General features: G+C 56.7%; 3 protein-coding genes across 17 annotated transcripts in view; all 3 read right to left on the minus strand.

Annotated features, from left to right (window-relative positions):
• Window positions 1-224: 224 nt before the first annotated feature.
• On the minus strand, window positions 225-2,436 carry OCEL1 (occludin/ELL domain containing 1). 2 transcript variants are annotated; one of them, XM_019736742.3, is made up of 6 exons: window positions 2,289-2,436; window positions 1,804-1,980; window positions 1,476-1,675; window positions 1,093-1,258; window positions 805-858; window positions 225-628 (listed from the first exon to the last, which is right to left on the minus strand). In XM_019736742.3, the coding sequence occupies exons 2-6, from the start codon at window positions 1,879-1,881 to the stop codon at window positions 506-508; spliced, it is 621 nt and encodes a 206-aa protein (XP_019592301.3). In that variant the 5' UTR covers window positions 1,882-1,980; window positions 2,289-2,436; the 3' UTR covers window positions 225-505. The 2 variants fall into 2 exon arrangements, with proteins under 2 accessions (XP_019592301.3, XP_088648522.1); XM_088792396.1 differs by lacking the exon at window positions 225-628 and having other exon boundaries at window positions 635-858.
• A 2,340-nt stretch (window positions 2,437-4,776) lies between these two features.
• On the minus strand, window positions 4,777-7,618 carry USE1 (unconventional SNARE in the ER 1). Its single transcript, XM_019736722.3, has 8 exons — window positions 7,461-7,618; window positions 7,109-7,158; window positions 6,872-6,950; window positions 6,632-6,784; window positions 6,079-6,091; window positions 5,672-5,699; window positions 5,226-5,400; window positions 4,777-4,976 (listed from the first exon to the last, which is right to left on the minus strand). The coding sequence occupies exons 1-8, from the start codon at window positions 7,599-7,601 to the stop codon at window positions 4,794-4,796; spliced, it is 822 nt and encodes a 273-aa protein (XP_019592281.1). The 5' UTR covers window positions 7,602-7,618; the 3' UTR covers window positions 4,777-4,793.
• A 1,246-nt stretch (window positions 7,619-8,864) lies between these two features.
• MYO9B (myosin IXB) overlaps window positions 8,865-25,004 on the minus strand; it is an 80,113-nt gene continuing 63,973 nt past the window's right edge. For 5 of the 14 annotated variants that reach the window (XM_074337955.2, XM_074337951.2, XM_074337954.2 and 2 more), the window contains 21 exons: window positions 23,777-23,926; window positions 23,536-23,702; window positions 21,988-22,854; window positions 21,200-21,272; window positions 20,899-21,026; window positions 19,235-19,368; window positions 18,823-19,013; window positions 17,430-17,528; window positions 17,150-17,323; window positions 17,022-17,063; window positions 16,712-16,823; window positions 15,690-15,763; window positions 14,957-15,149; window positions 14,709-14,837; window positions 14,356-14,461; window positions 14,059-14,190; window positions 12,209-12,332; window positions 11,691-11,738; window positions 11,203-11,342; window positions 10,382-10,509; window positions 8,865-10,261 (listed from right to left, as the gene is read on the minus strand). In XM_074337955.2, the coding sequence (XP_074194056.2) occupies window positions 9,846-10,261; window positions 10,382-10,509; window positions 11,203-11,342; window positions 11,691-11,738; window positions 12,209-12,332; window positions 14,059-14,190; window positions 14,356-14,461; window positions 14,709-14,837; window positions 14,957-15,149; window positions 15,690-15,763; window positions 16,712-16,823; window positions 17,022-17,063; window positions 17,150-17,323; window positions 17,430-17,528; window positions 18,823-19,013; window positions 19,235-19,368; window positions 20,899-21,026; window positions 21,200-21,272; window positions 21,988-22,854; window positions 23,536-23,702; window positions 23,777-23,926 (3,627 nt within the window). In that variant the 3' untranslated portion in view covers window positions 8,865-9,845. Of the gene's footprint in view, window positions 10,262-10,369; window positions 10,510-11,198; window positions 11,343-11,690; window positions 11,739-12,208; window positions 12,333-14,058; window positions 14,191-14,355; window positions 14,462-14,708; window positions 14,838-14,956; window positions 15,150-15,689; window positions 15,764-16,711; window positions 16,824-17,021; window positions 17,064-17,149; window positions 17,324-17,429; window positions 17,529-18,822; window positions 19,014-19,234; window positions 19,369-20,898; window positions 21,027-21,199; window positions 21,273-21,987; window positions 22,855-23,535; window positions 23,703-23,776; window positions 23,927-25,004 lie in introns of all 14 variants that reach the window. The other 9 variants (XM_074337952.2, XM_074337948.2, XM_074337960.2 and 6 more) reach the window with 6 other exon arrangements.

The following is a 25,004-nucleotide window of genomic DNA, read 5'->3' on the forward strand; positions in this document are numbered from 1 at the left end:
CCCCTGGGGCGCCACCATCCCAAGCCTGGCCAAAGAGGTGATGTTGGTCCCTCAGCTTCCCATCAGAAGGGCCACTTGGGAGGCCCCTGGACAGACAAGGGTTCATACCATGCCTGGAGACCCTGGACAACAAGCCTGTATCTCGGAACCTTGATATTTTTCCTCTGGAAAATGAAGGAACAACTTTTTGGTGACAATTGAATGTTAAGTAGCTATACATAGCATGTATTTAAGAAATGTTTATTTCACTGGGATGGGAAAGAAGGACCTGCTTCCAGGGGATGGGCTGGATCTGGGGTCCCCATGGTGCCAGGGCTGGGGTTCCCAAAGGAGGTCCTGGGAAGGCTTCCTGGAGGAGGGGTCATCAGACCTAAGCCTCAAAAGCTGAGGCATTTGCAATCGGGGGAAGAGTAAGAGCTAAGGCTGAGAGGTAGATAGAGAAGCAAGAGTAAGGTGGGACCCCCCCCCCATCCCAGTGTGTCCCTCTGCTTGTTTGCCAGGACGCTCAGAAGTATACAGAGCCCTCACTGTCTCCTCGGTCATCAAATTTCTGGATCTGCGCCTTGAGGTGCCTTAGTTTGCTCTTCAGGTAGCGGTAGCGAGCCTGCTTGTCCAGGAAGCTGGGGTCCTGGGCAGGGCAAGAGCCGGGGAAGTTCTTGTGGCAATCTAGTCTACAGCCCTTGAGCTGCTCCACCCTCTGTTTTTCCTCTCTGAGCCTTGGTTTTCTTTCTTTGAAACTGGGCACTCATGGAAGTGTTGGGGGTCCAAAGGCCAGGCTGTGGGACTCAGGAGGCCATGACTCACCATCTGCTTCTTCTCAAATTCCCTCCAGACATGGGCTGTGACTTGAGCCTCTTTCTGCAAGGGGAGAAAGAGGAGGGTGACTCACGGATGGTGGACCCAAAGAGGGACTGGGAAACTGAGGTTCAGAGAGGCACAGTGACCCACGAGGACCTCAAGGGCTGATGTTGGCCCATGTGCTGTTGGTGCCAGACCAGCCTGGAAGAGGAAGTGGTCCAACAGGTGTGCTGGAGGCCAGAGCTCTGCTACTTGGAAGGGCTCTGGGGCAGGGGTTTCCATCTGGTTGCTCACCTGACTTCGGGGCGCAGGCAGTGAGGTCAGCAGAGCCTCCAGCTGCTCGAGCTTTGCCTGTGCAGAGCCCACCTCCTGTTGTAGCTCCAGGAACTCTGCATACTGGTCCTGGAAGACTGCGACATAGCGGCTTCGTTCTCTCTCACTGCTCACTGCTGGGTACTTTCTGCGTGGGGTTGAAAGTGGGGCAGAGTGTGAGTGTAAAGAACCCCTGCCTTTCCCCAAATCAGTGTAATGTGTTTTGTTTTGCTCATTCTGGGCTCCCTGATCAAAACCCCCCTTTTCTCTTATTAATTGGCTAACTCTTATTCACTTGTCAAAGTCTCAGCCTCTGTGTCCCTTTCCTGTTCCCAGGCACCAGCAACAACATGGGAGACACTCACAGCTCATAGTCTGGCAATGAGTGGGGCCTAGGCATAGGCGTCCCAAGGATGGATCCAACAGGCTTCTTGGTGACCAGGACGGGTCTGGAGGGCAGCTCATCCTCAAATACAATCTTCTTGGGCCGTGCCCCGTAGGCTCCTGGCCGAGGTTGGCACAGAGGCCGGGAGACGCTGGTTTTGAGGCCTTGAGGTACCAGTCTCTGCAGACGCCGCAGGAATCGTGGTTTGGAGTTAGCGAGGGTATGGAGAAGCCGGGATCCTTTAAACTGGGGGGAATGAATCCTTTGCCTAGGCTCGGCCTGGGGACCCTCCTCCCGTTGAGACTCACCGGGGGCCCCGGGTCAGGCGGGCGGGTATGCAGTTCCCCCCGGGAACCGCGAGTCTTGGGGGGCTCCTGGGTGGGCATGTGCCTCGGGGAGGCGCCGCTCGGGCGTCCCTGGGCCGGCGGGCAGGTCCTACGGGTGGCGTCGCGGCCCGCGCGTGGCGGGTGTGGTCGGCGGGCAGCCTGTGGACACCGGAGAAGAACGCGCCTGGAGGCGAACCCAGTGGCGGCCAATTCTCCTGCCGCGAGCGCGTTCCCAGCCCCATCGTATTTGCATAGACGCACGCAATTGGTCTCAGAGCACCCCGATAGTAACCCGGAAGGGCGCTATGCAAATGACCCATGACGCCTCCGCGTATCCCGTGCCGGGCTCGCGTTAACCCCAGCGCTGCCGCAACCTCGCCAAGTGAGGCGCACATAGCCCACGGACAACGCCCTTGAGAAGCCCCCCGGCCCCCGGTCCCGGCTGGGCAACTCCCGTCGGGGGTCACCTGTCCCAGTGTCTGTCTGGGGCTCCGTGCCTGGATCCACTCTCACGGCCGCCTGAGTCCGGATTGTGTATTAACTGCAGACTGGACCCAAATGGCTGAGTTGCTCCGCGAAGCGGGGGCGGGGCTGACGGGAGGGGCGGGGCCTGGCGACAGGGGAAGTGGACTCACACCCTTGAAGCGCAGATTTTTCAGCGGAGATCCCAGCGGCTCTGTTTGGGGCTGGTGACTCACTCTCTCGGGGCCACAGTTTATTAGTCTGAAAAACCGGTGGTTGTGGCGAACTTGCACTTAATCAATTTACAAGGCAATTATGTTTTAAAAATACGTTTCTAATCACTAGAGGCACGCTTAGAAAATTCAAATAGAAAAGACGCATAGGGCAAAAGTGAAATTTTCATCCATCCCTGTCTCCAGAAGCAGCACTTAATTGTGTCTCCTAACGGAAAGATCCTAATTCAATGACAAACAGATATATTTTCCTCACTACAGACAATACTGCAAAAATATCCACATGCAAATTTATTTGGCCATTTGTGGGAGGATTATCTGTGGGATAAACCCATAGACGTGGAATTGCCTGGCAAAGGGATCTGTGCATTTTAATTTGGAAAGATACTGTCAAGTTGTTCTTCAGTGAGGTGTTGTTGATGCTCTGACCAGCATTTAAAGAAACGTTGGTTTTCCCAAAGCCTTTGCAACCCTAATGTTGTTATGGTTTTCCACAAATGTATTTCTAAAGTTTTCAATCTCACCTAACCTGGTGAGTGAAAAAGTTTACAAACTATTTGTATTTCTTTTCCTATTTCTTGCAAATCTTTTTCTTGTTGATTTTTTGCAGCTCTTCCTATATTGAAGTTAGTTTAGCCAAGTAGTGTTATCTTTTTGTTGCTATTATAAAAGGGATCTTCCAATATATTTTGCAGTTGTTTTGAAACTACTATAGGAGACTAACCTAAATACTCATGAAGTCCCTTACTAGTTTATTGAATTATTAAAATAGCTTTTTAGTTTGGGTCTTTCATAGACAATCATATCTGCAAATAATTTTGCCTCTTTTCTCACTTTTCAATCTCATTTTTTTCTTTTTCAGAAATGATTAAAAAAAATTATTGGGTAACAGTGTGTTTTTTCCAGGACTCATCAGCTCTAAGTCAAGTCGTTGTTTTCAATCTAGTTGTGGAAGGTGCAGCTCAGCTCCAAGTCCAGCTGCGTTTTCAATCTAGTTGCAGGGGGCCGCAGCCCACCATCCCATGCTGGAATCAAACCAGCAACCTTTTTGTTAAGAGCACGAGCTCTAACCATGTGAGCTAACTGGCCGCCCCTCAATCTCATTTCTTGCTCAATTGCATTGACTAACACCTCCAGACAATGTTAAATCATTGGGGGATATGGGTAGACCATGGGCATCACTCCACCTCCTCACTTTGATGGCAGAACTGCCAGTATTTGCCCATTAAATTCAGTGCTGTTTTTGGCGTGAGATTTTTCAGTTAGAGGAAAAAAACTCTTATTTAGAGATCTTTGTAACAGATCATTGTACTGTTCAGCAACAGTACAGACCATTTCACCCCACCTACTCTATGGTTTTGCTTCCTGTTGCATTAATGTGGCTATTGACAGCCTTCCTATTGAACTATTCCTGGGTCTCAGGCATTAGCCTCAATTTCATGATCTACTTTTTAAAATTTGCCATTAGAGCTTCTAAAAAGCTTGGTGGTTTTGTACCAGTGTTGATGGGACTCCCATGTGGGCACCTTCATGTGTGTCCCACAGTGCCTGCTCATGCAGCCAAGAGTCTGGGACAGACATACACCCATGCAACCTGTCTACACTCCCTCACTGAGCTCCCTTGGTCACCATGCTTTTGGGGGCTTTGCCCCCAAAGTCTGGAGTGAGGGTGGGCAGAGGCCAAGACCCACTGTTCCCCTGGACTCCCACTCACGATCCCTTCCAGGGTCCCAATTCCAGTGCCCACCCAGTTATCACCTGAAATGAGACTATGGCCTGGGCAGAGCAGGGCCTCCACCAACCCTGCTGTTTGCTGAGTAACTGTGTGAAGCACATCTGCAATATCCTGAGAACTTAGGCTGTGCTGAGCGCTGCCCTTGAATTATCACCTTCAATTGCAAGGAAGGCCCAGCACCAATGTCCCTCTTCCAGGCTGACTTCCAGGGATGGCCCCACTCCTTCTCCACCCTCCAGGTCTCACCCTGACTCCACAGGGCTGAAGGCATTGTGTTTTGCTCTGACTCTACCAGACTGGGGACTCCTAGGGCCTCTAGGGGCCCCACCTTGTCCAGAGTGGGGTAGGTACCAGGGGGAAATGGGGAGGGGTTGCTGAGCCACCACTCCTGCCCAAAGCCTGATCTTCCTCCCCTGCTCAAGTACTCTCTGGCTCTTGGGGACCTCCAAGGGCCTTCCTATCTTGTTGTTCACCCCAAAGGGCACATCTGGACAAGGGTGGAGGGCAGACAGAGGACAGATGGGGTGGGCTGGGCCAAGTCTTTATTTGAGTTTGGGCATGATACGGATGAAGAGGATCATGCTGATGAAAATGAAGCAGACAATGATAAGCATGGCCCAGAGCAGCCAGTTGACTGACTTCTGTGCGTGCTGCTCCAGCCGCTCTGATTCTGTCTTCAGCTTCTCCAGGTTCTGGTCAGCCATCTTGAGGGAATGTGACAGGGTCTGTGGGTGAGGTGGGGAGGGTTATCAATAGGACTGGGATCGAGTGTGGCCTCTCCCTGCTGCCCTGGGGCAAGTCAGCACCCCTTGGCCCGTGCTTGCTGGTGCTGTTTCCTCTGCTAGGAATGCCATTGCTTGCCTTCTACCAAGCTCCTACTATTTATCCAGCCAAGCCCCAGCCACAGTACCCGTCTGCTGGGAAAACTCTGATGCCCCAGGGCACAGGCTGCAGAATCCCCATAGGCCTCGCACCTGGTTGTCCTTCTTGATGACGCTCTGGGCGGCCAGTGTGTTGGTCTTTAGGCTCCGGGCCAGATCTAGCATTTCTTCTGCCAGCTTCTCCTGGAGGTTCTGGTGTTGTTGCAGGACGAGGTCTAGCTCGGCTGCCGACTGCTTCTCATCCCCTGGCCTGGGCCCTGCCACCCCACTGACCCCACACATGGGTGGACGGGTGGACATGAGATGGTGTGGGGGAGGGGAAGAGACCAACATGTTCCCAGGGAATCCACAAGTGATGGCTACAGCCACTGCCCTACTTGGGGCTCAGTTTCCCCTTCTTTACTTTGGTTTCTGGGAAGAGCATTCCCAGAAGTGTCAACTGATGGGTGCTTTAGATGCTTGTAGTGGCGCCTCAGTGGCTCAAGGTTTGTCTAGCCCCCCTGCCCCTGCAGTTCTGCCCAAGGGCTGAAGATACTCACATTCTCTTTCTCACGTCCAGCGCTGGCTCTGGAAGCAGAACAGGCCAAGCAGGAAGGAGAGGATTGGTTTCCTGTGTTCCAGCTTCCTGAGCATTATGGGTCTGCTACCCTTAAGGACCTTTCCCCTCTTGTCTGCTGCCCTCTTGTCTGGGATGCTTTCCTCACCCCCATCTGGGTTTCCCTAGGCCCTAGGTCCCTCCCTCCCTCCTGTTTCCTCTGAGGGCCACCTCCTCTCTTCCCAGACCCCCTCCAGGCATGACTTGGTGATGCCCCCAGGGACACTCTCTCTAGGATGCAGAGGATCCTGTTGCAGCTAGATGAGGCACGAGGGATGGGGGGCAGCAAGGACACATGTCCTGTCCCAAGCAGCTAAAGACTTGAGTCCTGTTCTACTCAGGGTGACTCACCTCCAGCAGAGTCCTGTGGGAAAAAGCAACAGGCAGGAAGTCACCTACCCTGTTATGCTCCCAAACCTGTCCTTTCTGCTCTCAGAACTTCTGAGCCCTTAGTCAGGGACCTAGGCAAGTCCTGTGACCTCTGAGCCTCTGTTTTCTCACCGATAAACTGGTAATGACAACAGCTTATACTTTGAAGGGTTTAGCTGATTTACGTAAAGTGCTCAGAAAGGCACCTGTCATCCTATTTTACAGATGAAAAAAATCTTGTCTATTTGTGGAAAGTGGGAAGCTAAGAGCCAAACTCTGGGCTTGCACTGGGCCAACTCTGTGGCTTAACCAGATGTGTACCACTTTTGCCTTGTACCAAACAAACTCATTCCTCTAGCAAAGCCCTGGCTACAATGCCCTCCTTTTGGGAAACCTTGTTTTATGGCCTAGGGCAGAGGCTGTTGGGTCCCCTAGGGTCCTTGTACCTGATAGTATTTGTTGTTCTGGCCATCCCCAGGCACTGAACTCCTGTCCCTGACTGAAAGGTTCCCAGGGACCAGGGAGGGAGCCCTACCGTGCCCAGCAGCTCGCTCCGCATCTCACTGGTGTACCGAGCCCGTGACTGCAGGTGTACAGTCTTGGTGGCGGGCACCCGCTCCCTGGCTGTGGTTGGCACGCGGCCAGGGGCCAGGAACTGGTTGGCTAGTGCCTTCTCAGAGGAGGAGGTCTGCAGAAGAGGGAGGAGGAGTCACCAGAGGGGCGGGACCCAGGAGAATGCGATAAGGGCCGAGGAAGCAGAGGTTCCCCTGCTCACCAGCTTCTCTGCCTGCAGCATCCCCTTCAGAAAGTCTACCTTGCGGGAATATTCATTGATCACCTCGGATGCCGGTTTGCTGGATGACGAGACGTGGAAAAAGGAAACCTGTCCGCTGTCCCCAGTTCAGAGAAGGGTCCCAGCAGGGATGGAGCCCAGGGGTCTCCCAACAGGAGAGGGCCCCCTGGCCTCCATTCCCACCCCGGATTTAAAGCCCCTATGGCCTCCTGTACTGACCTCGCTTGGAGTTTCAGGGCCTGCAGCATGTTCTCGAGGGCTCCCACGTACTGGGAAGAGAAAGTGGGTTTTAGCCGGGTCCCCCGAATACCCCCCATCCGGCCCGAAGTGGGGGCAGAGACAACAAAAGGCGGGGCTAGGACAGGGCGGGGCCGGGAAAGGGGGAGGGGCCAATTATCAAGGAGGCGGGGTCAGAAGAGCCCAGGAAATAGCTGGTGGACGTGGCGGAGCCGACCGGAAGGGGCGTGACCAGAGCGTTTGGTGGGGCGGGGGAGACCGGCCCAGTGACTGTTAACCCCGAGGACCACCCTACCGGAGTTGGGCTCTACGCAGCAGCCCGGGATCCCCTCACCTTCTCCAGACGCCACTCATCCGAGTCCCGCTTCTCTGCTGCCATCGCCTCGCAGCGGCACAGCAACCGCACCAGGTTCAGCTCTAGCCTCGACGCGGCCATCACCACCCGGCGGTACCCCGCCCCTTCCGCCGGCGACATCTTAAGTGAGGGCGGAAGTGCCTTTACTTGACTTCCTTCCGGGCTGGCGTGCCCCGCTCGTTCTGTCTCATCTTTGGAGCATAAGTAAAGTCTTGTTTCAAGGAGTGGCCATCCCATCCATACTTAGGGCCAAATCGCCTGCTTTCCTCGCGAACATCTTAACACCTCAGGAAGGGTTGAGAGGACCAGATCATTCGGTGTCAGGCCCACATGCCGCGTCCTCTGCTCATTCCTTTCCCCTAGCTCAAAATTCCTCTACCACACTTAACCCGTCTAGGTTCTTCCCACATTGAGCTCTCCCGCATCCAGGCAGCCTTCCCCGATTTCTCCTGGGGGCTAGGGGGAGAGCCGTTGGCCTGGGACTTAAGAATCCAAAGCTTAGGGGACCATCCAAACTTCTGCGGTTAAGAGCTTCTGGGTCCCAGCCCTGACTCTGACTCCACCTCCCGCCATTTCTGGGCGTTTCCTCCCTTGGGAATTGGGCAGTGGGACAGTGTCTGCTTGAAGGGGACACAGGTTAGCCCTGGGAGTGAGAGGTGGGGCCAGGTCACCCCTAAGGCTCAGATTCCCGTGCGAAGAACCCAGTTCTAGCCCAGTGGGAGCCAAGACCCATCCTGGAGCCCCCTCCTGGAGTGGACAGGGTGAAGATAGAGGCTTCACAGGGATGACCTTGGCATGCAACCCCTTTATCTTCCCAGACCTCAGGTCACCTATGTCCCGGTCACATTAGTGGGCCTGGTGTCCTCAAAGGATACAATGAATGAGACCAAACCCAGGGTGGATAAAGGGAGGCTGTCAAGGCAGCCTGAGCAGGTTTTGAAACCCAGCCACACCCCATCCCAGTGGTGTGACCTTGGAAAGCCCCCCAGCTCTCCCGCATGTGTAGTCTGGACTCCCATTCGTCACTGCCCCCCACTTGCTAGCCAGTTCCCACTGGCTGCCCACCCTCAGGGGTGCCATCTACTAGCCAGGTCCCACAACTGCCCATGTTTGCAGTCTGGGAGCCTGTCTGTGGGAAGGTTGCTCCTGGCTCTGAACTCCCTGCTCCCCCTGGTTTCTGGATCAATACGCACGCACCTCCAGCAGGCCCACCTCGCCCAGGTGAGGATTATGTGTGACATTCTAACAGCAGCAGTTTGCTGGAGGATCAGGCAGGTCCTCTCAGACAAGGCCACAACCCTGAGACTGCAGGGTGGACCCCCACCTGCTGGCCTATGTTCCTCCAACCCCAAGCAGGTCTGAGCAGGAATCACACGCGAACACTTTTCAGGCACTTTTTTTTTAATTTCACATGGTTTGTGGGGCACCTCTTTCCAGACCGGGGTCATCTGTCCAGGTGTCTGGGGATGAGCGGAGCCTGAGAGAGGGAAGCCCCACTCCAGAGATCCCCAGGCTGTCACTATAGGCCTGTAGGGACACGCAAACACAGGCCTTGCTCTCCCAGCCTGTGAGTGGTCCTGAGTCAAAGGCTCCTATTCTACCATACGGTGTGGGCAGTGCCAAGGGCAGCTTCCTCCATTCAGGGAACGGTGGACAGTGGGGTGATGGCCACATTCGAGTCTCCCTGGATGTGAAGTCCGTGGTGCCCTGGGTAGAGGCCATCCCCCACCTTATGTCCTGGCTCCAGCCACCAGCCTGGATCCCCATGGAAGACTCTACTGCTCCTTTGAATGCACGTGGGCCAGGCGGCCGCTGGCCGGGTCACAGGATGAGCGCTGGACAGACTCTGGGCAGTTAGGTGCTCCAAATGTCCAAACCCTGCTGCAGGGTCCTGGTCCGTGGATGCCCCCTGAGCTGTCAGCGCGGGCCTGAGCCTTCAAGGTAGGGTGGCTTGTATGGGCTTTGCTCTTTAGTCTTGTGTCCAGGTTATAAGGGCGAGGCAGGGCGTTAATATAAAAATTTGTACATACACATATAAAAAACAATTTGGTCTTCTGTTAAGGCTGTTACAGTTTAAAAGTTATGTAAACCAGGCACAAAGTAACAGTTACCGTACAAAACGGGCGGGTGGGAGAGGCCAGGCTGCCTGCCAGGATTCAGGGCTCTGGGCAGTGCCTCTGTGCAATGTCAGGCGTAAGCCCCAGCTGGCCTCTCGCTGCCTGGACTCTGCACTGGGAGCCGGTGCCCACCTCACATCGCTCTTGGAGCTTTTCATTCTGGATCCTTCTCGGAGAGCTGAATGCTGGCTCTGGAGCTTTGGCACAGGGCCATCCTTAGAGGTGCAGATTCTGGCACTGCAGACCCTCAGCCGTTAGCCTGGCCCGAGGTGGGGGGCAGGCAGTAGGTTGGGGGGTCTGAGTACCTCCGCTTGGCCCCAGGCAGCGGGTTGTCCTCGTCCAGGGTCTCCTCAGTGCCCTGTGCAGGCAGGTGAGCACCCGGCGTGATATACACAGAGTGTACCTGGTCTGGGCGGCGGGCAGGTGGCTCCCGGCGCCTCACTGAGGCGGTGGCCTCACGGGCACCTGGTGCCCGGCCAGGGAGGTAGGAGGGCAGGCCGGGTGGGAGCTTGATGTTAGCTGTGGGCATGATGGGGGTCCGCCGGGGGGTCTTCACTCTGACCGTCACGAAGGACGACGGCCTTCGTCTTGGAGGGGCAGCCACCTCGGGGAGGGGGCTTGGGGCAGGCGTGCTGGGACTAGGGAGAGCAGGTGCGGGGGGCCCTTTTGAGAGACAGACAGCAGGGTTACTGTAGCTTCAGGGCCAGCAGATGGACCCTCGCCCCGGGGCCTGCCAGGGATGGTCACGGGAAGGAAAAAAGCAGACACTACCTTAATACTGACCTTCCAAGGTCCCCCGCCCTGCTCGCTCTTCTAACAGGCTCTCGGTGCTGGCTGATGTTTCTGAGTCTAGGTTCTCCTCGTCGGAGCCCCGAGGGTCCAATTCTGGCAGCCGGTAGGTGATGTCCTCCCTGGGGTAATGGGGGTCACATGTCTAAGGCTGTCCCAATGGTGAAAGACCACCCCGTGGAAAGTGCCCAGATGACGGGACAGAGCAGGCCATCTTGGTACTGGATGGAATGCCCCGCTCCCAGAACCTCCCACCTCCAAAGCACGCCTGGCCCAAAATGCCCCTGGCCCTGGAAAGCTCATGGGAAGCAGGTGACAGGCTGCTGAGGGAAGCCAGGCATCTGGCCCAGTACTGAGCAAATGAGCTCCTGCATCAGGACCTTTGCACGTACTGTTCCCTCTGCCTGGAGCACCCTACTCTATAAGACAACTGTGGCCAGGCGCCCTGGCTCATGCCTGTTCTCCTGGCATAATTTTTTAATAGCACTGCCTTTCACACCCACATTTTGACTGGACAACGAATTACTCGGTTACCCTAGCTAAGGCCACCTTTAAGACAAAATCTGAACATCACCCGTTGCCCTTCCTTTCCCTGTGGGCCACCATGGTTCCCTGTGGTCAAGCATAGGGTTTAAACAGAGCCCCAAGCTGTGTTTTAGGACAACCGCACTCCACGAGATGGGTCCTGGACGACAGGACTGAGCTTGGCCTGTCAGCCTCCCTAATATCCAGGTCCCCTATGCATAGTGGAAGGACCAGTGGATGGGGGCTGGATGGTGCAGATGAGGGTGGGAAGGGGACAGAGGGACACTTGCTTCTCCTCCTTGATGGACTGGATCCGCTCAATGAGTATCTCCTTCTCCCGGTCCTCTTCGTCACCAGCTGCTTCCTCCTCTGGCAGCACCCCCAGCTCTTCTGGGCCGCTGCTGCTTCCCCGGGCTGTGGGGCTCTTGTTCTGCAACAGAGAAATGGCAAGTCTGGCCGGCCTCTCTGGGCAGGTGGGGTCAGCGCTTGTGAGTGGGGAGAGGGAGGTGTGCGCAACTCTGGGGGAGGTTAGTTCTGCCGTGGACGGCAGGCTTAGTGAGGCTTCTCCAGGGGCCATGTGGGGATCAAGTGGCCGGTGCACAGCTGGTTAGTTGTCCTCAGCAGAAGTGGGCAGCAGGCAATGGGTCTCCCCCAGCGTGCACTTTCGGAAGTTTAGGACATGCTGGGCCTATCCTACGAGGATCCCAGGGGCCGAGGGGAACCCCAGCATGCACTGCACCAAAGACATGCAGGGTGGGCCAACCAATCGAGTACATACCAGGACCCCCTCATAGGGAGACGAAAACCCCAGTTTGAGAGGCCAAGGCTGGGGGAGAGATGAACAGAGGATGACTACATGGTGCTATGACTAAGTCACAGGTCGTGTCACAGGCACTGAGTCACATCTGACCGCAGGGACAAGGACAGGGGAGTCCAGGAACCATCCCCTTACCCCTCACACTCTGGGGCTACTTCTGTGGGATCAGTCTCCTATGGGTGGGGCCCAAGTCAGCAAGGGCCGGGGTTTGAAGACGAGCAGAACTACCAAGTGGGTGACAGAGCTCCCCCACTGCCCTGAGAGGGGCGTATGGCATGAAACAGAGAGGGCAGTGGTCATTTGTCTGAGGAGGGGAATCCACCCCTAACCTGTCGGCCACAGGCTCTTGGCCAGGCTCACGTGGTAAAGGAGGTGAGACCCCGCCCCCAGCTCCTAAGGCCTGCCTACAGGGCCACTCCCACCCAGGCCACACCCAACCACGCCCCCTACCGAGGCTCCACCCCACAATATGTACTCACAGTGTTTTGTCGCAGGAGGGAGAGCCTGCGGAAGGCGATGCTCTCCGCAGCCTCCAGCTGGCTGATCTCCTCCATCTTTACTTTGTACTTCCTCATCTGTTCCTTGATCAGCATCTCCACGCACCTGTGGGGAAGGCCCACCGAGAGGGTGACTTAGGGATAGCAGGTGTGGGGGCCCAGTGTCCAGGGAAGTGCTGGCTGGAGCCTGGGACATGATGGCCAAAGCAGAGACCCACCCAGAAACCAGGCAGGGCTAGCGACACAGCTATGGCTCCCATATTGACCCCAGCTCACTTGCTGTGTGACCTCGAATGACTCACTGTACCTTTCTGAGCCTGAGTCTCCATCTCCTTGTTTGAAGGAGAAAGTATGTACAGAGGATTGGAATGAACTGACCTCTCAGTCACCCTGCAGGGTGGAGATTATTCCCTCTCACAGAGAAGTATGAGGCGTAGGAGACTGGGTGACTTGTCTTAATGGATGCAGGCAGTTGGCCCCAAGGGCTCCAGAATGTGCACTTTGACAAGCAGCTCATCTGCTTAGTGGTCAAAGCCAGCCTGAATGGTCAATACGGAGGAGACTCAGCCCAGATTGGTCAGTGCTGGGGGGACTCAGCCCAGAGTGGTCAGTGCTGGGGGGACTCGGCCCGGAGTGGTCAGTGCTGGGGGGACTCGGCCCGGAGTGGTCAGTGCTGGGGGGACTCGGCCCGGAGTGGTCAGTGCTGGGGGGACTCGGCCCGGAGTGGTCAGTGCTGGGGGGACTCGGCCCGGAGTGGTCAGTGCTGGGGGGACTCGGCCCGGAGTGGTCAGTGCTGGGGGGACTCGGCCCGGAGTGGTCAGTGCTGGGGGGACTCGGCCCGGAGTGGTCAGTGCTGGGGGGACTCGGCCCGGAGTGGTCAGTGCTGGGGGGACTCGGCCCGGAGTGGTCAGTGCTGGGGGGACTCGGCCCGGAGTGGTCAGTGCTGGGGGGACTCGGCCCGGAGTGGTCAGTGCTGGGGGGACTCGGCCCGGAGTGGTCAGTGCTGGGGGGACTCGGCCCGGAGTGGTCAGTGCTGGGGGGACTCGGCCCGGAGTGGTCAGTGCTGGGGGGACTCGGCCCGGAGTGGTCAGTGCTGGGGGGACTCGGCCCGGAGTGGTCAGTGCTGGGGGGACTCGGCCCGGAGTGGTCAGTGCTGGGGGGACTCGGCCCGGAGTGGTCAGTGCTGGGGGGACTCGGCCCGGAGTTGTCAGTGCTGGGGGGACTCGGCCCGGAGTGGTCAGTGCTGGGGGGACTCGGCCCGGAGTGGTCAGTGCTGGGGGGACTCGGCCCAGAGTGGTCAGTATCGGGGGATGGAGCCTGGAGTGGTCCGTACGGAGGGACTCAGCCTCGGAGAAGTAGTCACAACTCAAGGTTCCCATCAGCACGAGCACGTAAGAAGAACAGGCACAAAGACGGCTAGAGGACGCTGGAAGCACATCTGTCAGGCCACGCCAGGCTCCTCTCCTTGCTGCCTGTCATTGTTCATTAATTATGACAAGCATGGCCTAGGGCTGTGCTATCAGGCCTTTTTGGTTTGTTTGCCTCGTGAAACCACCTTCAGTGACAGGTTCTTGTCTTCACAAGCCGCCTAAACAACACCCTCTTAGTGACTGATGTCTGACAACTTTCTGAGTTCTTTTGAAGAACTTTTGGAGAACTTGTGCGGCTGGAAAGAAGAAACCTCGAGACCAGTGCTTGAACACTGGCGCCACATCTGCCCCTTGCCCTGTGACTTTCCCTCCTTAGTGGTTCTGCAGCCTCAAAAGAATTCAGAGGGGTCCCTAACAAGTCTGCCCCGAACGGTGCGGGGAAGGGGCGGGCCTGGCACTCACGTGGTAATCTTGAGGACATCCTTCATGCTGGTCAGTGGGTCTGAGTTGTCAGGGCAGCGTAGGAGGCAGGGCGCAAAAATGATGGCCAGTGCACTGGGTGACATGCGATTCACGTCCTCGAGTAGGGCCACCCTGTGTAGCGAGCAGCAGTTAGGGGATGGCCGGGAGACCCTCACTGACCACCCAACATGGTCCCAAATCCTGGTGCAGAACCAGCCGAGAATACCCGCCTGGGAACGGGCGGCGGGGCTCCTGGCAGGGACCCCCACCCCAAAGAGAGTGGCAGCGGGCACTTGCTTGACCAGGTGGAAGATGAGCCGCTCCAAGGAGTTGTGATTGGCTTCTGGAAGGTGCTCCAGGACGGCGTAGATGGCAGCCAGCTGCTCCTGCTTCTCTGGCAGCTCTAGGAAGGCCCAGGTGTCAGCTCCCTGTGGGCCCCACTGAGACACCCCTTGGGGACAGGGAAGCCTCCCACCATGTGGGGCGTGGGCTGGATGTGTGGCAAGAATGCAGGGTCCCAGACCTGCCCCAGGTCTTGGTTTCTCAGCTCTGATTGGGTGGTCCTGTGTCCCTGGCTGGCCACAGTATGTTTGTGGCTCTGACCCCAATCTGGACCACCCGCCCACCCCTGCTGCCATGATGGGACTCACCGACGGCACGGAGGAAGTCACTGTACTGGGCGAAGGTCATGAGGGGCTCGGGCAGTTCCCGCAGCCACTGCTTGAGCACCCCGGTGATGGCATGTATGGGGAAGTTCTCCAGCTTGACTGCCGCGGGGTCTTTGGAGAAAGTGGGCAGGGCTGGTGAGCGCAGTGCAGGCGGGAGGGCTGTGCCCCTCATGATGCCCACCTGCCGGAAGACCTACCTATTTGCAGGCCCCACCTGCCACAGCACCCACCTGACTGCAGAGCCTGCCGGAGCTCCCTTGTGCGGTTGGCAGCACCTGATTTGCGGTAGAGGCCCTCGGTGTACAGGCCGTGCATCTCCACGTGTTCCAGAAGCTTCTCCAGCACGATGGGCACCGAGGCCTTATCGCTGGTCAGGCTATCCACGCAAACACCAAAGTGGCCCGGCTCGGCACCTGGCTCGCTCTGCAATGCCGGAGGCGGGGGTGAGGCCTGGGTCATCTGTCTTCCCCAGCCGCCCTTTAGGCCTCCTCTGTGGGCTCCGTCGCTTGGCCCCTCATTCCCCCCTTGAAGGTTCTGGATGTGCCGGGCTGCGAAAGTCAGCCCAATAGCCACTGGGCAGGTGCTCCGTACAAGGAGCACCCATGGCCCCTCAGAACAGTCCATCCTGGCTCCTGCTGCCACTCCAGCACTTGGGAACCCGCCTCCCTCGTGGGTACAGTAGGGGTATTCCCTTCGCCCAGAAGAGGCAGGAGCAGGGCCAGCTTCTGAGATGCACACACAAGCCCAGCCCCTGCCTCGGGGTCTCAAGGCGCTCGGGCAGAACCCGGTGTGCTTCTCTTCAGTCCCAGCCCCACCTGCCAGCTCCCTGCTTCTTCCCGATGCCCTCCCTTGGCCTTGCACCAGGCACACCCTCTCCTCCACACCTCTCAGGATTGCCTTCCACAGGCACCTGGTCCTGAACCTAGTGTTGTTCTGGAAAGTTCCTGGCCTCGGTGGGCTCACCTTCCTTCCACATGGGTAGGAGCAGTAGGTCTGAATCTTGTGCACGCACTTCTTGTGGCAGGTCATCTTGCACACTAGGAGTCATGGCAGGGGGAGAGGGCGGTCACAGGCAGACCGTAGGGGCCTCAGGCTCCCAGGGCCGCCTGTCCCGATGGCTAGGGGCCTGCCGACTAGACTTGAATCACACATATCTCTGCCCTGATTCCCAGGCGAGGGAGCCATGTAGGCAGGTGTTCATAGCTGGTGAGTGTTAGTGGCCTCAGAGCCAGCCTGGCCAGTGAGAACTAGCCCCAGAGGTTTAGGGGGCCCACGCCTCAGTCCTGCCAGGAGGAGGCCCTGGGGACTTGGCCTATAACCGTGGTGTGAGTGATGTCGCTTTTGTTTCTCCCAAGCACACCAAACCCCAGACTAGGGGACATCAGGCATGGAGAGAAGAGAAAAAGGAGGTGGTGTCTGGGTATGTCCTTATCTTGGAACAGTGACAAATGCTCGGGTATTTATGACGGATGTGGGATGGGGGGCTGCTCCTCATACAGGACCCCAGGGGAGAGGAGGAGACCCTGGGTTGAAAAGACAGATGAGCCTGGCTGGTGCTGGTATGAAAATGCATGTGCTAGAGGCCCGCTGAACCGCACTAGGCCTCTGAGGGTCGGCTGGTCTCCAGGCTTGGCTTGGCTACCCCCTGGCTGCCTGACTGAGGGCCAGCTGGGCTATCCTTGGCTATGCCCATCTCTCAGGGTCCCCTGGTGGGGACTGACTGGCCTCTCCTGGCACACAGGGGACGAGCCAGCAGCTCAGGCAGTGGCAACAACGCATAGAAAGGCCCAGAGATGGGACACAGGGTAACTTGCCTAGGTTGGGTTTTGAGTGGGGAGAGATGTGGCCGGGACAGTGTTCTGGAAAGATCTGCCCTGTGGCTGAGGTGAAGTCCTGGAGCCCAGCAAGGGGTTAGGGACATGGTGGCAGGATTCAGTGGGATTCAGGGCGTGCAGCGGGGGAGGCTGGGGTGCTGAAGCACTCACCGCTGCAGAGCAGGGCCTTGTCCATGAGCCAGATGTAGGAGAGGCACTGCTCACACGACTGAGGGATGCTCACTTGGTAGCTGGCGAACACGTGCCCATTGTGCTGCTGGACCTAGGGGCCGAGGAGGAGGGTGCTGAGTGGCGAGGGCGGACCCCCCACCCCCCTACCCCGCCCAGTCGGGCTGCCCAGCATGAATGTTGCCTGAGGCATCTCAGGGCTGGGGGCCGCTCCTTCACCACTAGGGTTCCTCAGGGCTGGGCGAAAACCACACACGCTCACCTGCACACACTCACACACACGCATACTCACCGCGCGCTCCTGCTTCCGCTTCTTCTTCTGAGCTTTGCTCTGCTGTGAGGGAGCACAAAGGCAGGTCTGTGTGGGCCTCTGGGGTAGCCCCGCCTCCAGCCGGCCCCGCAGGCTGTGCCCCTACCCACCTTGGGCAGCTCGAAGTCGTTCTTGCTGTGACCGCGGGTGAACTCGTCCAGCAATGACTGGAAAAGGTTGAGGACCAGGTTGGTGTCCTTCTCGCCACGCTCGGCTGCCAGGTTGCTCACGACGATCTGGTAGTTCTCCATCAGGTCCTTGTAGCCAACGTGGATCTTCCCGTTCTGGGGGGATGGAAGGTGTGACCCCCCTGGACAGAGAGATGGGGGGGCACCCTGGGGAAGGCTCAGGGATTGCCAGGTTCCCCCTGGGGCTGGGGGCGACACGTACGGGGACGGAGTACATGGTCTTGAGATTGCTCCGAAACTTCTCGGTGGCCTCGATGAACAAGCTCTCAATGGGGGTCTTCTGGGAACGCAGGTCATTTATCTGGAGAGAGATGGGGGCAGAGACCCACGGACCCTGTGTTGCCTCAGGCCAGATATCAGAGTGGCCGCCACTCTGCCCTGTCCCAAGCCCTTCTCTGACTCCCCTGGGCTTGCAGGATAAAATCTGGGCCCTCCACTCAACCCTGGTTTCTCTCATCCCTTCAGTCCAGGTTCAAACTATTGACATTTGGGGCCAGATCACTCACTGTGGGGTGTGGAACAGCACCCCTGGCCTCCACCCATGAGAAGCCAATAGCAGCTCTCACTCCACCACCAAAAGTGTCTACAGATGTTGCCAAGTGTCCCCCGGGGGCAGAAATGCCACACAGGTGCTCAACCCTTGGCCACGCCCCAGGACCGAGGGCTGCCTTGAACTACTTGGTCATTCCATGACACCTCCACGCTTTGCAGGGTCCCCTGCTGCCCTTCTGAAAAGCTCCCAAATCCTGCTGTGGGACTGTCTGTGGCTGGGGCTGTAAACACCAGGAGCATAGGCCATGGCTTATTTACCTCTCCTGTACACAGTAAGTGCTCAATGTGCATCAGCCACAAGACCCAATGTGTTTTGTAAAAGCGTATTCTAAATAAATAAATTCATGGGCATGGCTGGGCCATGGCGGAAGCACAGTGAGGGTGCTGGACCTAGAGAAAGCCTGGTGGGACACAAGTGTGTCCAGTGCCCTGCCTGGAAGGTTATTCAGGATCTTGCTGTTTGTTTCCTCGAGTGTGTGAGAAGGGGGGCAACCACCCCCCAACGTCACTGCAACACAACAGACACGTAAGTGTCTTCTAACAGCAGATCGAAAATATTCGGGAAAACAAACAAAAAAAAGAAATCCCGGAACGCCCCCCAAACCAAAACTTGAATTTGCTGCCGGCTGAGAACTACGCTGAGCACATCACCATAGGGGTCACATGTAGACACAACCTGCTGTCGCCTATGTGCAAACGTAAGGGACTTATATTTTGGTATCTGCAGGGGTCCTGGAACCAATCCCCTTTGGATACTGAGGGACGACTGTACCTGTCCTGACCGAGATGAATATGTGTTACAAATGGTGTTATGTGAGCCCACGCCAGGTTTTACAGAAAAGAGCTGACGTCAAAATTAGGAACAAGCATCATGTTTCTGGAATTTTCTGTGTTGGAACTGTGCACCTGGACTTTCTGTTCCCCGTCCGCTATGGGTTCTGATGTGGTGGCTCAGAACACTCTGCTGGGTGGTGCCAGCCCTTCTAGGAAGGCCCAGGTCTGAAGACTCGCAACCCCTCCCGCCTGAACCCCCGCCGCCCCACCTTGTTGAGTAGGAACTCGTCCAGGTACTTGAGCTCATTGGCGTTGGTGATCTGGCGGAACACGGACTCCCGCCACTTCTCTGACACCGTGATTCTGCCAATCTTGAGGTTTCGGTTTTTCTTCCCTTTGCCTCCTGGCTCCTTGGTGTGCTTCTCGCCCGCAGTGTGGCGGTGCTGGTGGCCTGAGGGGGCTGTAGGGGAGGAGGAGTGGCTGGCAAGGGCAGGTTCTGGGGGAGGACGCTGAACAGCCTCTCGGGGCAGTCACAGACAGCCAGGACCCTATACACGGCCCGCTGGGGCCCACAGCTAGGAAGTGCCTCCAGGGATGGGAACCAGCCCTGAAGCAGTGTGCCCAAAGCCCCAGGGGCCCCAGTAGCTCTGCTGTCCATTCCTGAGGTTGAGGGTGACCAACCTTCTAGATTCTTCTTCATGATGGCAGCTTCCAGCACGACGTTCCCAGGGGCCGTGTTCTCCGTGTCCTCCACACCCTCCAGGCTGTACTTTTTATCCTTGTTCTTATGTAGGAAAAGTCTCTTAAACGTGGACCTGAAGGAGAAAGTAAAGGGTTCCGTTTAAGTCTCAGGAAATGAAAACAGAGGTGAGGTCAAAGAAAGGGTCATCTTACCATAGAGAGAGAACCCTTGTCTTCATTATTGATGAAAATGGACGCTACTAAAAATAAGATCGAATTGCGTGAAACTGATGGAGGAGTCAAGTGAAAAAGCACGGTGCTGAGCAGATGCTGACCCCATTTTCATATATATATATATGTATATATAAAACCATCCCATTCCTTTCATGTGTTTTATGACACAAGGTTAGGAAAAAAAATCACAAAGAATAAACAGAATGGTGCACTGTGGCTACTAGGTGTGTGTGGGGTGAACTTATTTGGGAACAGGGTCTTCGCAGATGTGACCAAATACTATAGACTGAATGTGTGTGTCTCCCCAAATTCATATGCTGAAGCCTAATCCCCCATGTGATGGTGTTAGGTGGTGGGGCCTCTGGGAGGTGATTAGATCACGAGGGTGGAGCCCTCATGAATGGCATCAGTGCCCTTATAAGAGACCCCAGAGAGCACACCCGGGCTCCTTCTGACAGAAGACATCTATGAACCAGGAAGTGTGTCCTTATTGGACACCAAGTCTCCTTGGCACCCTTGATCTCAGACTTCTAGCCTCCAGAACAGTGAGAACTAAATGCCTGTTGTTTAAGCCGCTCAGTCTGTGGTACTTTGGTATAGCAGCCTGAATGGACTAAGACACTAAGTGAAACATTTCAAGATAAGATCATCCTGGATTACCCAGATGGGCACTAAATCCAACGACGAGTGTCCTTATAAGAGACAGAAAACGAAGACACAGGCGAAAGGAGGTTATGTGGCGATGGAGGCAAAGAATGAACTGATGTGTTCACAGCCAAGGATGCCTGGAGCCCCCAGAACCTGGAAGAGGCAGGAAGGATGCTTGCCTAGAGCCTCTGGTGCAAGAGTGGCCCTGTGACACCTGGATTTCAGACTTCTGGCCTCCAGGATTGTGAGAGAATAAGTTTGTTTGAAGCCACCTTGTTGGTGGTTCATTGCTTTGGTGGGGGGGTCATCCCGCAGTGGGGGGCTCTCTGCCTCCCACTACAGCTCATTCTTCAGCTTTCTCAGTCTCTTTGGGTCAGAGCTCCCCTGTTCTGCTCTGGGATGGAACCAGCCATAGCACTTGGGCAGGAGCTTCTGGAGACAAAGCCTCGGCCGAGAACCCAGGAGGAATTCCTGGAAGTAGGGACGGGGGAGCTGGTTCTGGTTCCATAAAAAGCCAAATGGAACCCACCCATCTGGACCCAGAAGAGGTGACCCAGATTGGCTCTAAGCTTCCGTGGGATCATTTCACCGCGAAGTGGCTGGGACCTGGGCTCCATGTGGGCCTCTTGTTACGGAATTGTTACTGAGGAAACGCCTGCCCGACTCAGCTTTGTAAATGCCGTTGGTTTTGGAAACTGGCCACTCGGAGACTGGAATTCTTGTCAGGGGCCCTGGCCATCCTCTGGTGGCCCAAGCGCACCCTGAACCCCACCCACACTCACTTAGAGTCGGCCTGGGCGCCTGGTGACAGTCCTGCATCTGTGCCGGCGGCAGATGCGTCGCCCGATTTCTTCTTCTGGATGGCTGGCTTCTTTGTGCTGGGCTCACCATCCACACCTTCCGAAGGAGGCTACGATAGAATAGGGGTGGGTAAGCAAAGGCAGGTGGCTTTGCTGGAGGAAAGCAAGGGGTCCTTAAGTTGCCATGCGCTCTGTTCACCGACTCCCCTTCTCTTGTCAGCTGCCCTTTGGGCAGAAGTGAGCCTGGACTCTGAGGGTTGAGAGCTGAGGCCTGAAGCTTTACCTGAGTCTTGGCCTGGGCCGGGGCTGGGAGGAGCTTGGAGACGTCGCTGGTAGATAATGAAACGCGTCTCTCCCTGCGAGATCACAGAAATGTGGCTTTGATCAACAAGAAAGAGTTCAGAGGTGGTGTTGGTTTTTATAACTGGAGGCTAATTCTACTGGCATCTGGTGGGTGGTGCCTGGGGACGCTGCTCTGCACCCCACGTGCACAGGATGGTTCCACCCAGGAGGCAGCCCCATGTGCAGAGGGCCGTGTCCTCCTCCACTCTTCCCTTCAGTTAAGTGGGCCTCTGGGACAAGGGGCTGGTACTAGTCACCAATATTTAGCTAAGTGAGGCTCAGGCAGCGTGTGTTGAGAGCTGGGTGTAGCTCCTGAGCAGTGTGGTCACCCCTTCACTGATAAGGAAAATGAGGCCCACGTGGGGTAGGGTGTGGGGCCCTGGAGGGGCCTCCCTCTGCCAGGCCAGGGGCTTTCTGAGTAGGGGTTCCCAGGGTTCAGGGTCCTGGCCAGGCACCAGCAGGGGGGCCCCAGGTAGGTGCCTCATCCACACCGGACCCCTCTCCCTCCTTCTTCAGGGCTCCACACACCTCTTGTTAGCTCTTGGGCACGAAGCTGCTTGTTTGTTTTGGAGACACCTGTACCCCACAGAACACGGGAAGGCCCCATGCAGAGAATAAGGTGGCCCCAAGTGCTGTCGTGTGAGGCCAGTCCTGCTGCCAGGCCTTTGACCGCATGTCCCCTGCCCAGCCCACCCACGGTGCTTGGACAAAGGATGGTGTGGGGCTTACTCTGTGGGTGTGAGGGTGGCCCCCACAGCTCGGTGCCGCTCGCTCAGGTCCAGGGACTGGCTCAGCATGGTGCTGGGGCTGGTAGCCGTCCGGTTCTTGCCCCGCCACAGCTCCACAGCACTGGCCAGCCGTTCGGAGGCTGGGTCCCGGTACCGCTGGATATGGGAGGAGCCTCCAGGGCTCTCGGGCCTGTCCTGTGCCCTTGGGCTCCCACTCAGCTTCCTCATCTCCTGGGGGGTCTCGGGGGTGGTGCCAGGGGCTGGTGCACCAACCCTGCTGTCCAGGGCCAGGCTGGTGGGCCGTTCCATTCTGCCCTGGGGTGCCTGCGGGGTTTCTCTGGGGACCTGGCAGGTTCGCGTGGCTTGTGGTGGCCCCTCAGGTTGCTTTGTCTGAGCAGCTTTCTCCATCTCTGTCCCTGTGTCTGAGGGGGCTTCATCTTCTCTGCTCTCCTTTTTGTCTTTGGGGAGATGCTCCTCCTGCTCCAAAGCAGCCTTTCCAGAAGGTTCTCTGAGGGCATTCTCATCCTTACAGGACTGCATGTGTTTGTTCTGGAGTTCCACGTGCTCCAGCCCTCTCTGCCTCCGAGACTCGCGCTTTTCCCGGCTGCTGGACACTTTCTCGTGAATTTCAGGTGCGTTTTTCTGGGGTGGGAGAACCTTCTCAGGGCTGGGGATCTCCTTCTTGGGGTGGGAGCTTTCCGCTGGGGGCTCATGGGCTGGCCATCCCTCGGGCTCCAGTGCTGAATGCGTGTCATCCTCCGACGGTTCTGGGCCCAGCCTGCCCACTGTGGTTTCTTCCCTCGCGGCTTGCTGGGCTTCCCTCTCTTTCTCTTCTGCCTTCTGCTTCTCTGTGACCATCTGGCGGAAGCTAGTGTGAGGAGAGTAAAGGGGGAGGGTTCAGGAACCAATGTGCCTGTGGCCCCCAGAATCCACCCAGGGCGTCAGAGGGCTCGGAGCCGTGCTCTGGTGGGACCCCTGTCATGGGCTCAGGGGCTGGGTGCCGTCCTGGCCTTCAGAGATGCTTCCAGGTAAGCAGAACCTCCTCAGCCTACAAGGGGGAAACAGGCGGGTGGCCTTGTCCTCACGGTCACCTCTGCCCTGGGTCTGCCTGGCTGGTTCAGGGGTACCATCATTTGGTCTGTTGTGGGAAAGCTGTTAAGAAATCCCTGAATTCCTTTGGGGTCCCTGGCCCGGCAGATGCCCGAGCTCCGTGTGGTGGAAGGGGAGCCCACGGTGCGCTGGTCCAGGGTGGCCTGAACTGCCCCCCACCCCAAATCCGTGTGTTTCACTGACCGGCTGGGGGAGGCTGGTGTAAAGTTCCCTGGTGGGACCAAGTGCGGCTGAAGGCAACTTGGGGCTTCACAAGCACTGGCCACCAGCTCTGGGGCATCTTTCTGGGACCTGTGTACCCAGATGGCTGGATTCCTGCCAGCTTCCCTGCATCCAGAATGACGTCCTGACAGCTGTGCCTGTATCTCAGGCAGCTTTTGGGTGAGTGTACTTCCTGGCTTCTGAAACATTCTGAGGGGTGGGGCCCCGTTCTGCTCACCTCTTGCGCTGCAAGTGCCCCCGGCAGAGGCTCTGTAGGTGGATGATGCTCTGTCTTTGGCGCTGGTAGGCCACTCGCTGCCGGTAGCCCCTCCATGTGGCCTGGAGGTACAGGGCTGCCTGTGTCCTCTCCAGAGCCCGCCTGACACGGTAGGACCGCCAGCAGGCCTGAGAGCAGAGCGGGTGTTCAGGGGCCAGGCATGTGCCACTCCCACACCCCAGCCCATTGGCCCATGCGTTACCTGGATGGTGACAGCTGCCCGCCTCATCTGCAGGAAGTGCCGGCGTTCCAGCACCATCCGGAACCAGCTTTGCAGGAGCAGGATCTTTCGTACAACCTCCCGGTGCAGCGTCTCCTGCAGGGCCTGTCGCTCTGTCTCCTTCAGGAAAACCTGGTGGGCGCGGGCACAGGTGGGGTCAGCGAGGCCCCCAGAACCCCTGGGTCCAGGAGGTCTGCACAGCTAGCCTGGGAGTGAGTGAGAACAAGCTGGTGTGCTGACTGACCCGACCAAGGAGAGTGTTTTTTGAAATGTATTGAGATGCAATTTACATAACACAAAATGAACCATTTAAAGTGAACAACTCAGTGGCACTTAGAACATTCACAATGTTATGCAATTACCACCTTTATCTAGTTCCGGAACGTTTCATCACCACCAAAGGAAATCTTATCCCCATGAGCAGTTGCTCCCCATTCCTCCTCCCCCAGCCCTGGCAATCACTAATCTGCTTTCTGTCTCTATGGATTTGCTTATTCTAGATATTTCAACTAAATAGAATCACGCACTATGTGGCCTTTTGTGTCAGGCTTCTTTCACTCAGTGTAATGTTTTCAAGGTTCATCAGTTTGTAGCGTGAATCAGGGCTGAATAATATTCCTATGTGGATGGACCACATCTTATCCATCCATTCATCAGCCAAAGGACACTTGGGTTGTTTCCACTGTTTGCAGACTGTGACTAGTGCTTCTATGAATATGCGTGTGCAAAGGTTTGTTTGAACACCTATTTTTAGTTGTTTTGGGTCTATACCTAGGAGTGGAATTGCTGGGTCACATGGTAACTCTAATGTGTTGGGGAATCATGAACGGATTTCTCACATCAGGTGAAACCACAACAGGGATCTGACCTCGGCACCTGTTGGACAAGAAGCAACACTCATCCAGAGGCGGGAGATGGTTTCTGGAGGGAAGATGAGTGAAGGAAACCTGCCAGGCATTACAAAGCTGACTGGCTGGTCCCTGAACACCCTGGGTCACGTGCTGAAAAATCGTCTTGTAGCCTGTGTGCTTGAGAAAATGAGAAATAGGCCTGATGCCTGAGCCCCCGCCCCGTAGGTGCACCTTCTGCCTTGCAGAAAGAAATAACATGTCAGGCCCCAAGAAACGTACTTCCTTAGCAGAGCCCTTTATTTTTCAGCATGTGACTCAGGGCCTTGGGCCATGGGGAGACCCTGTCCTTAGGAGACCCT

This window comes from Rhinolophus sinicus, chromosome 15 (genome assembly GCF_057876585.1).
Source record: "Rhinolophus sinicus isolate RSI-liver-muscle chromosome 15, RSI-T2T, whole genome shotgun sequence".
In the NCBI taxonomy this organism is placed as follows: Eukaryota; Metazoa; Chordata; class Mammalia; order Chiroptera; family Rhinolophidae; genus Rhinolophus; species Rhinolophus sinicus.

Excerpts from the sequence above, each read along its gene's own strand:
- OCEL1 (XM_088792396.1), bottom strand. The coding sequence starts at position 1,881 with ATGCCCACCCAGGAGCCCCCCAAGACTCGCGGTTCCCGGGGGGAACTG. Across the intron at positions 1,259-1,475 it reads TCATTGCCAGACTATGAGCT|AAAGTACCCAGCAGTGAGCA; the intron begins GTGAGTGTCTCC and ends AACCCCACGCAG. Across the intron at positions 859-1,092 it reads TGCCTGCGCCCCGAAGTCAG|AAAGAGGCTCAAGTCACAGC; the intron begins GTGAGCAACCAG and ends CTCCCCTTGCAG.
- USE1 (XM_019736722.3), bottom strand. The coding sequence starts at position 7,601 with ATGTCGCCGGCGGAAGGGGCGGGGTACCGCCGGGTGGTGATGGCCGCG. Across the intron at positions 6,951-7,108 it reads GCCCTGAAACTCCAAGCGAG|CAAACCGGCATCCGAGGTGA; the intron begins GTCAGTACAGGA and ends CTCGTCATCCAG. Across the intron at positions 4,977-5,225 it reads TCATCAAGAAGGACAACCAG|ACCCTGTCACATTCCCTCAA; the intron begins GTGCGAGGCCTA and ends CCTCACCCACAG.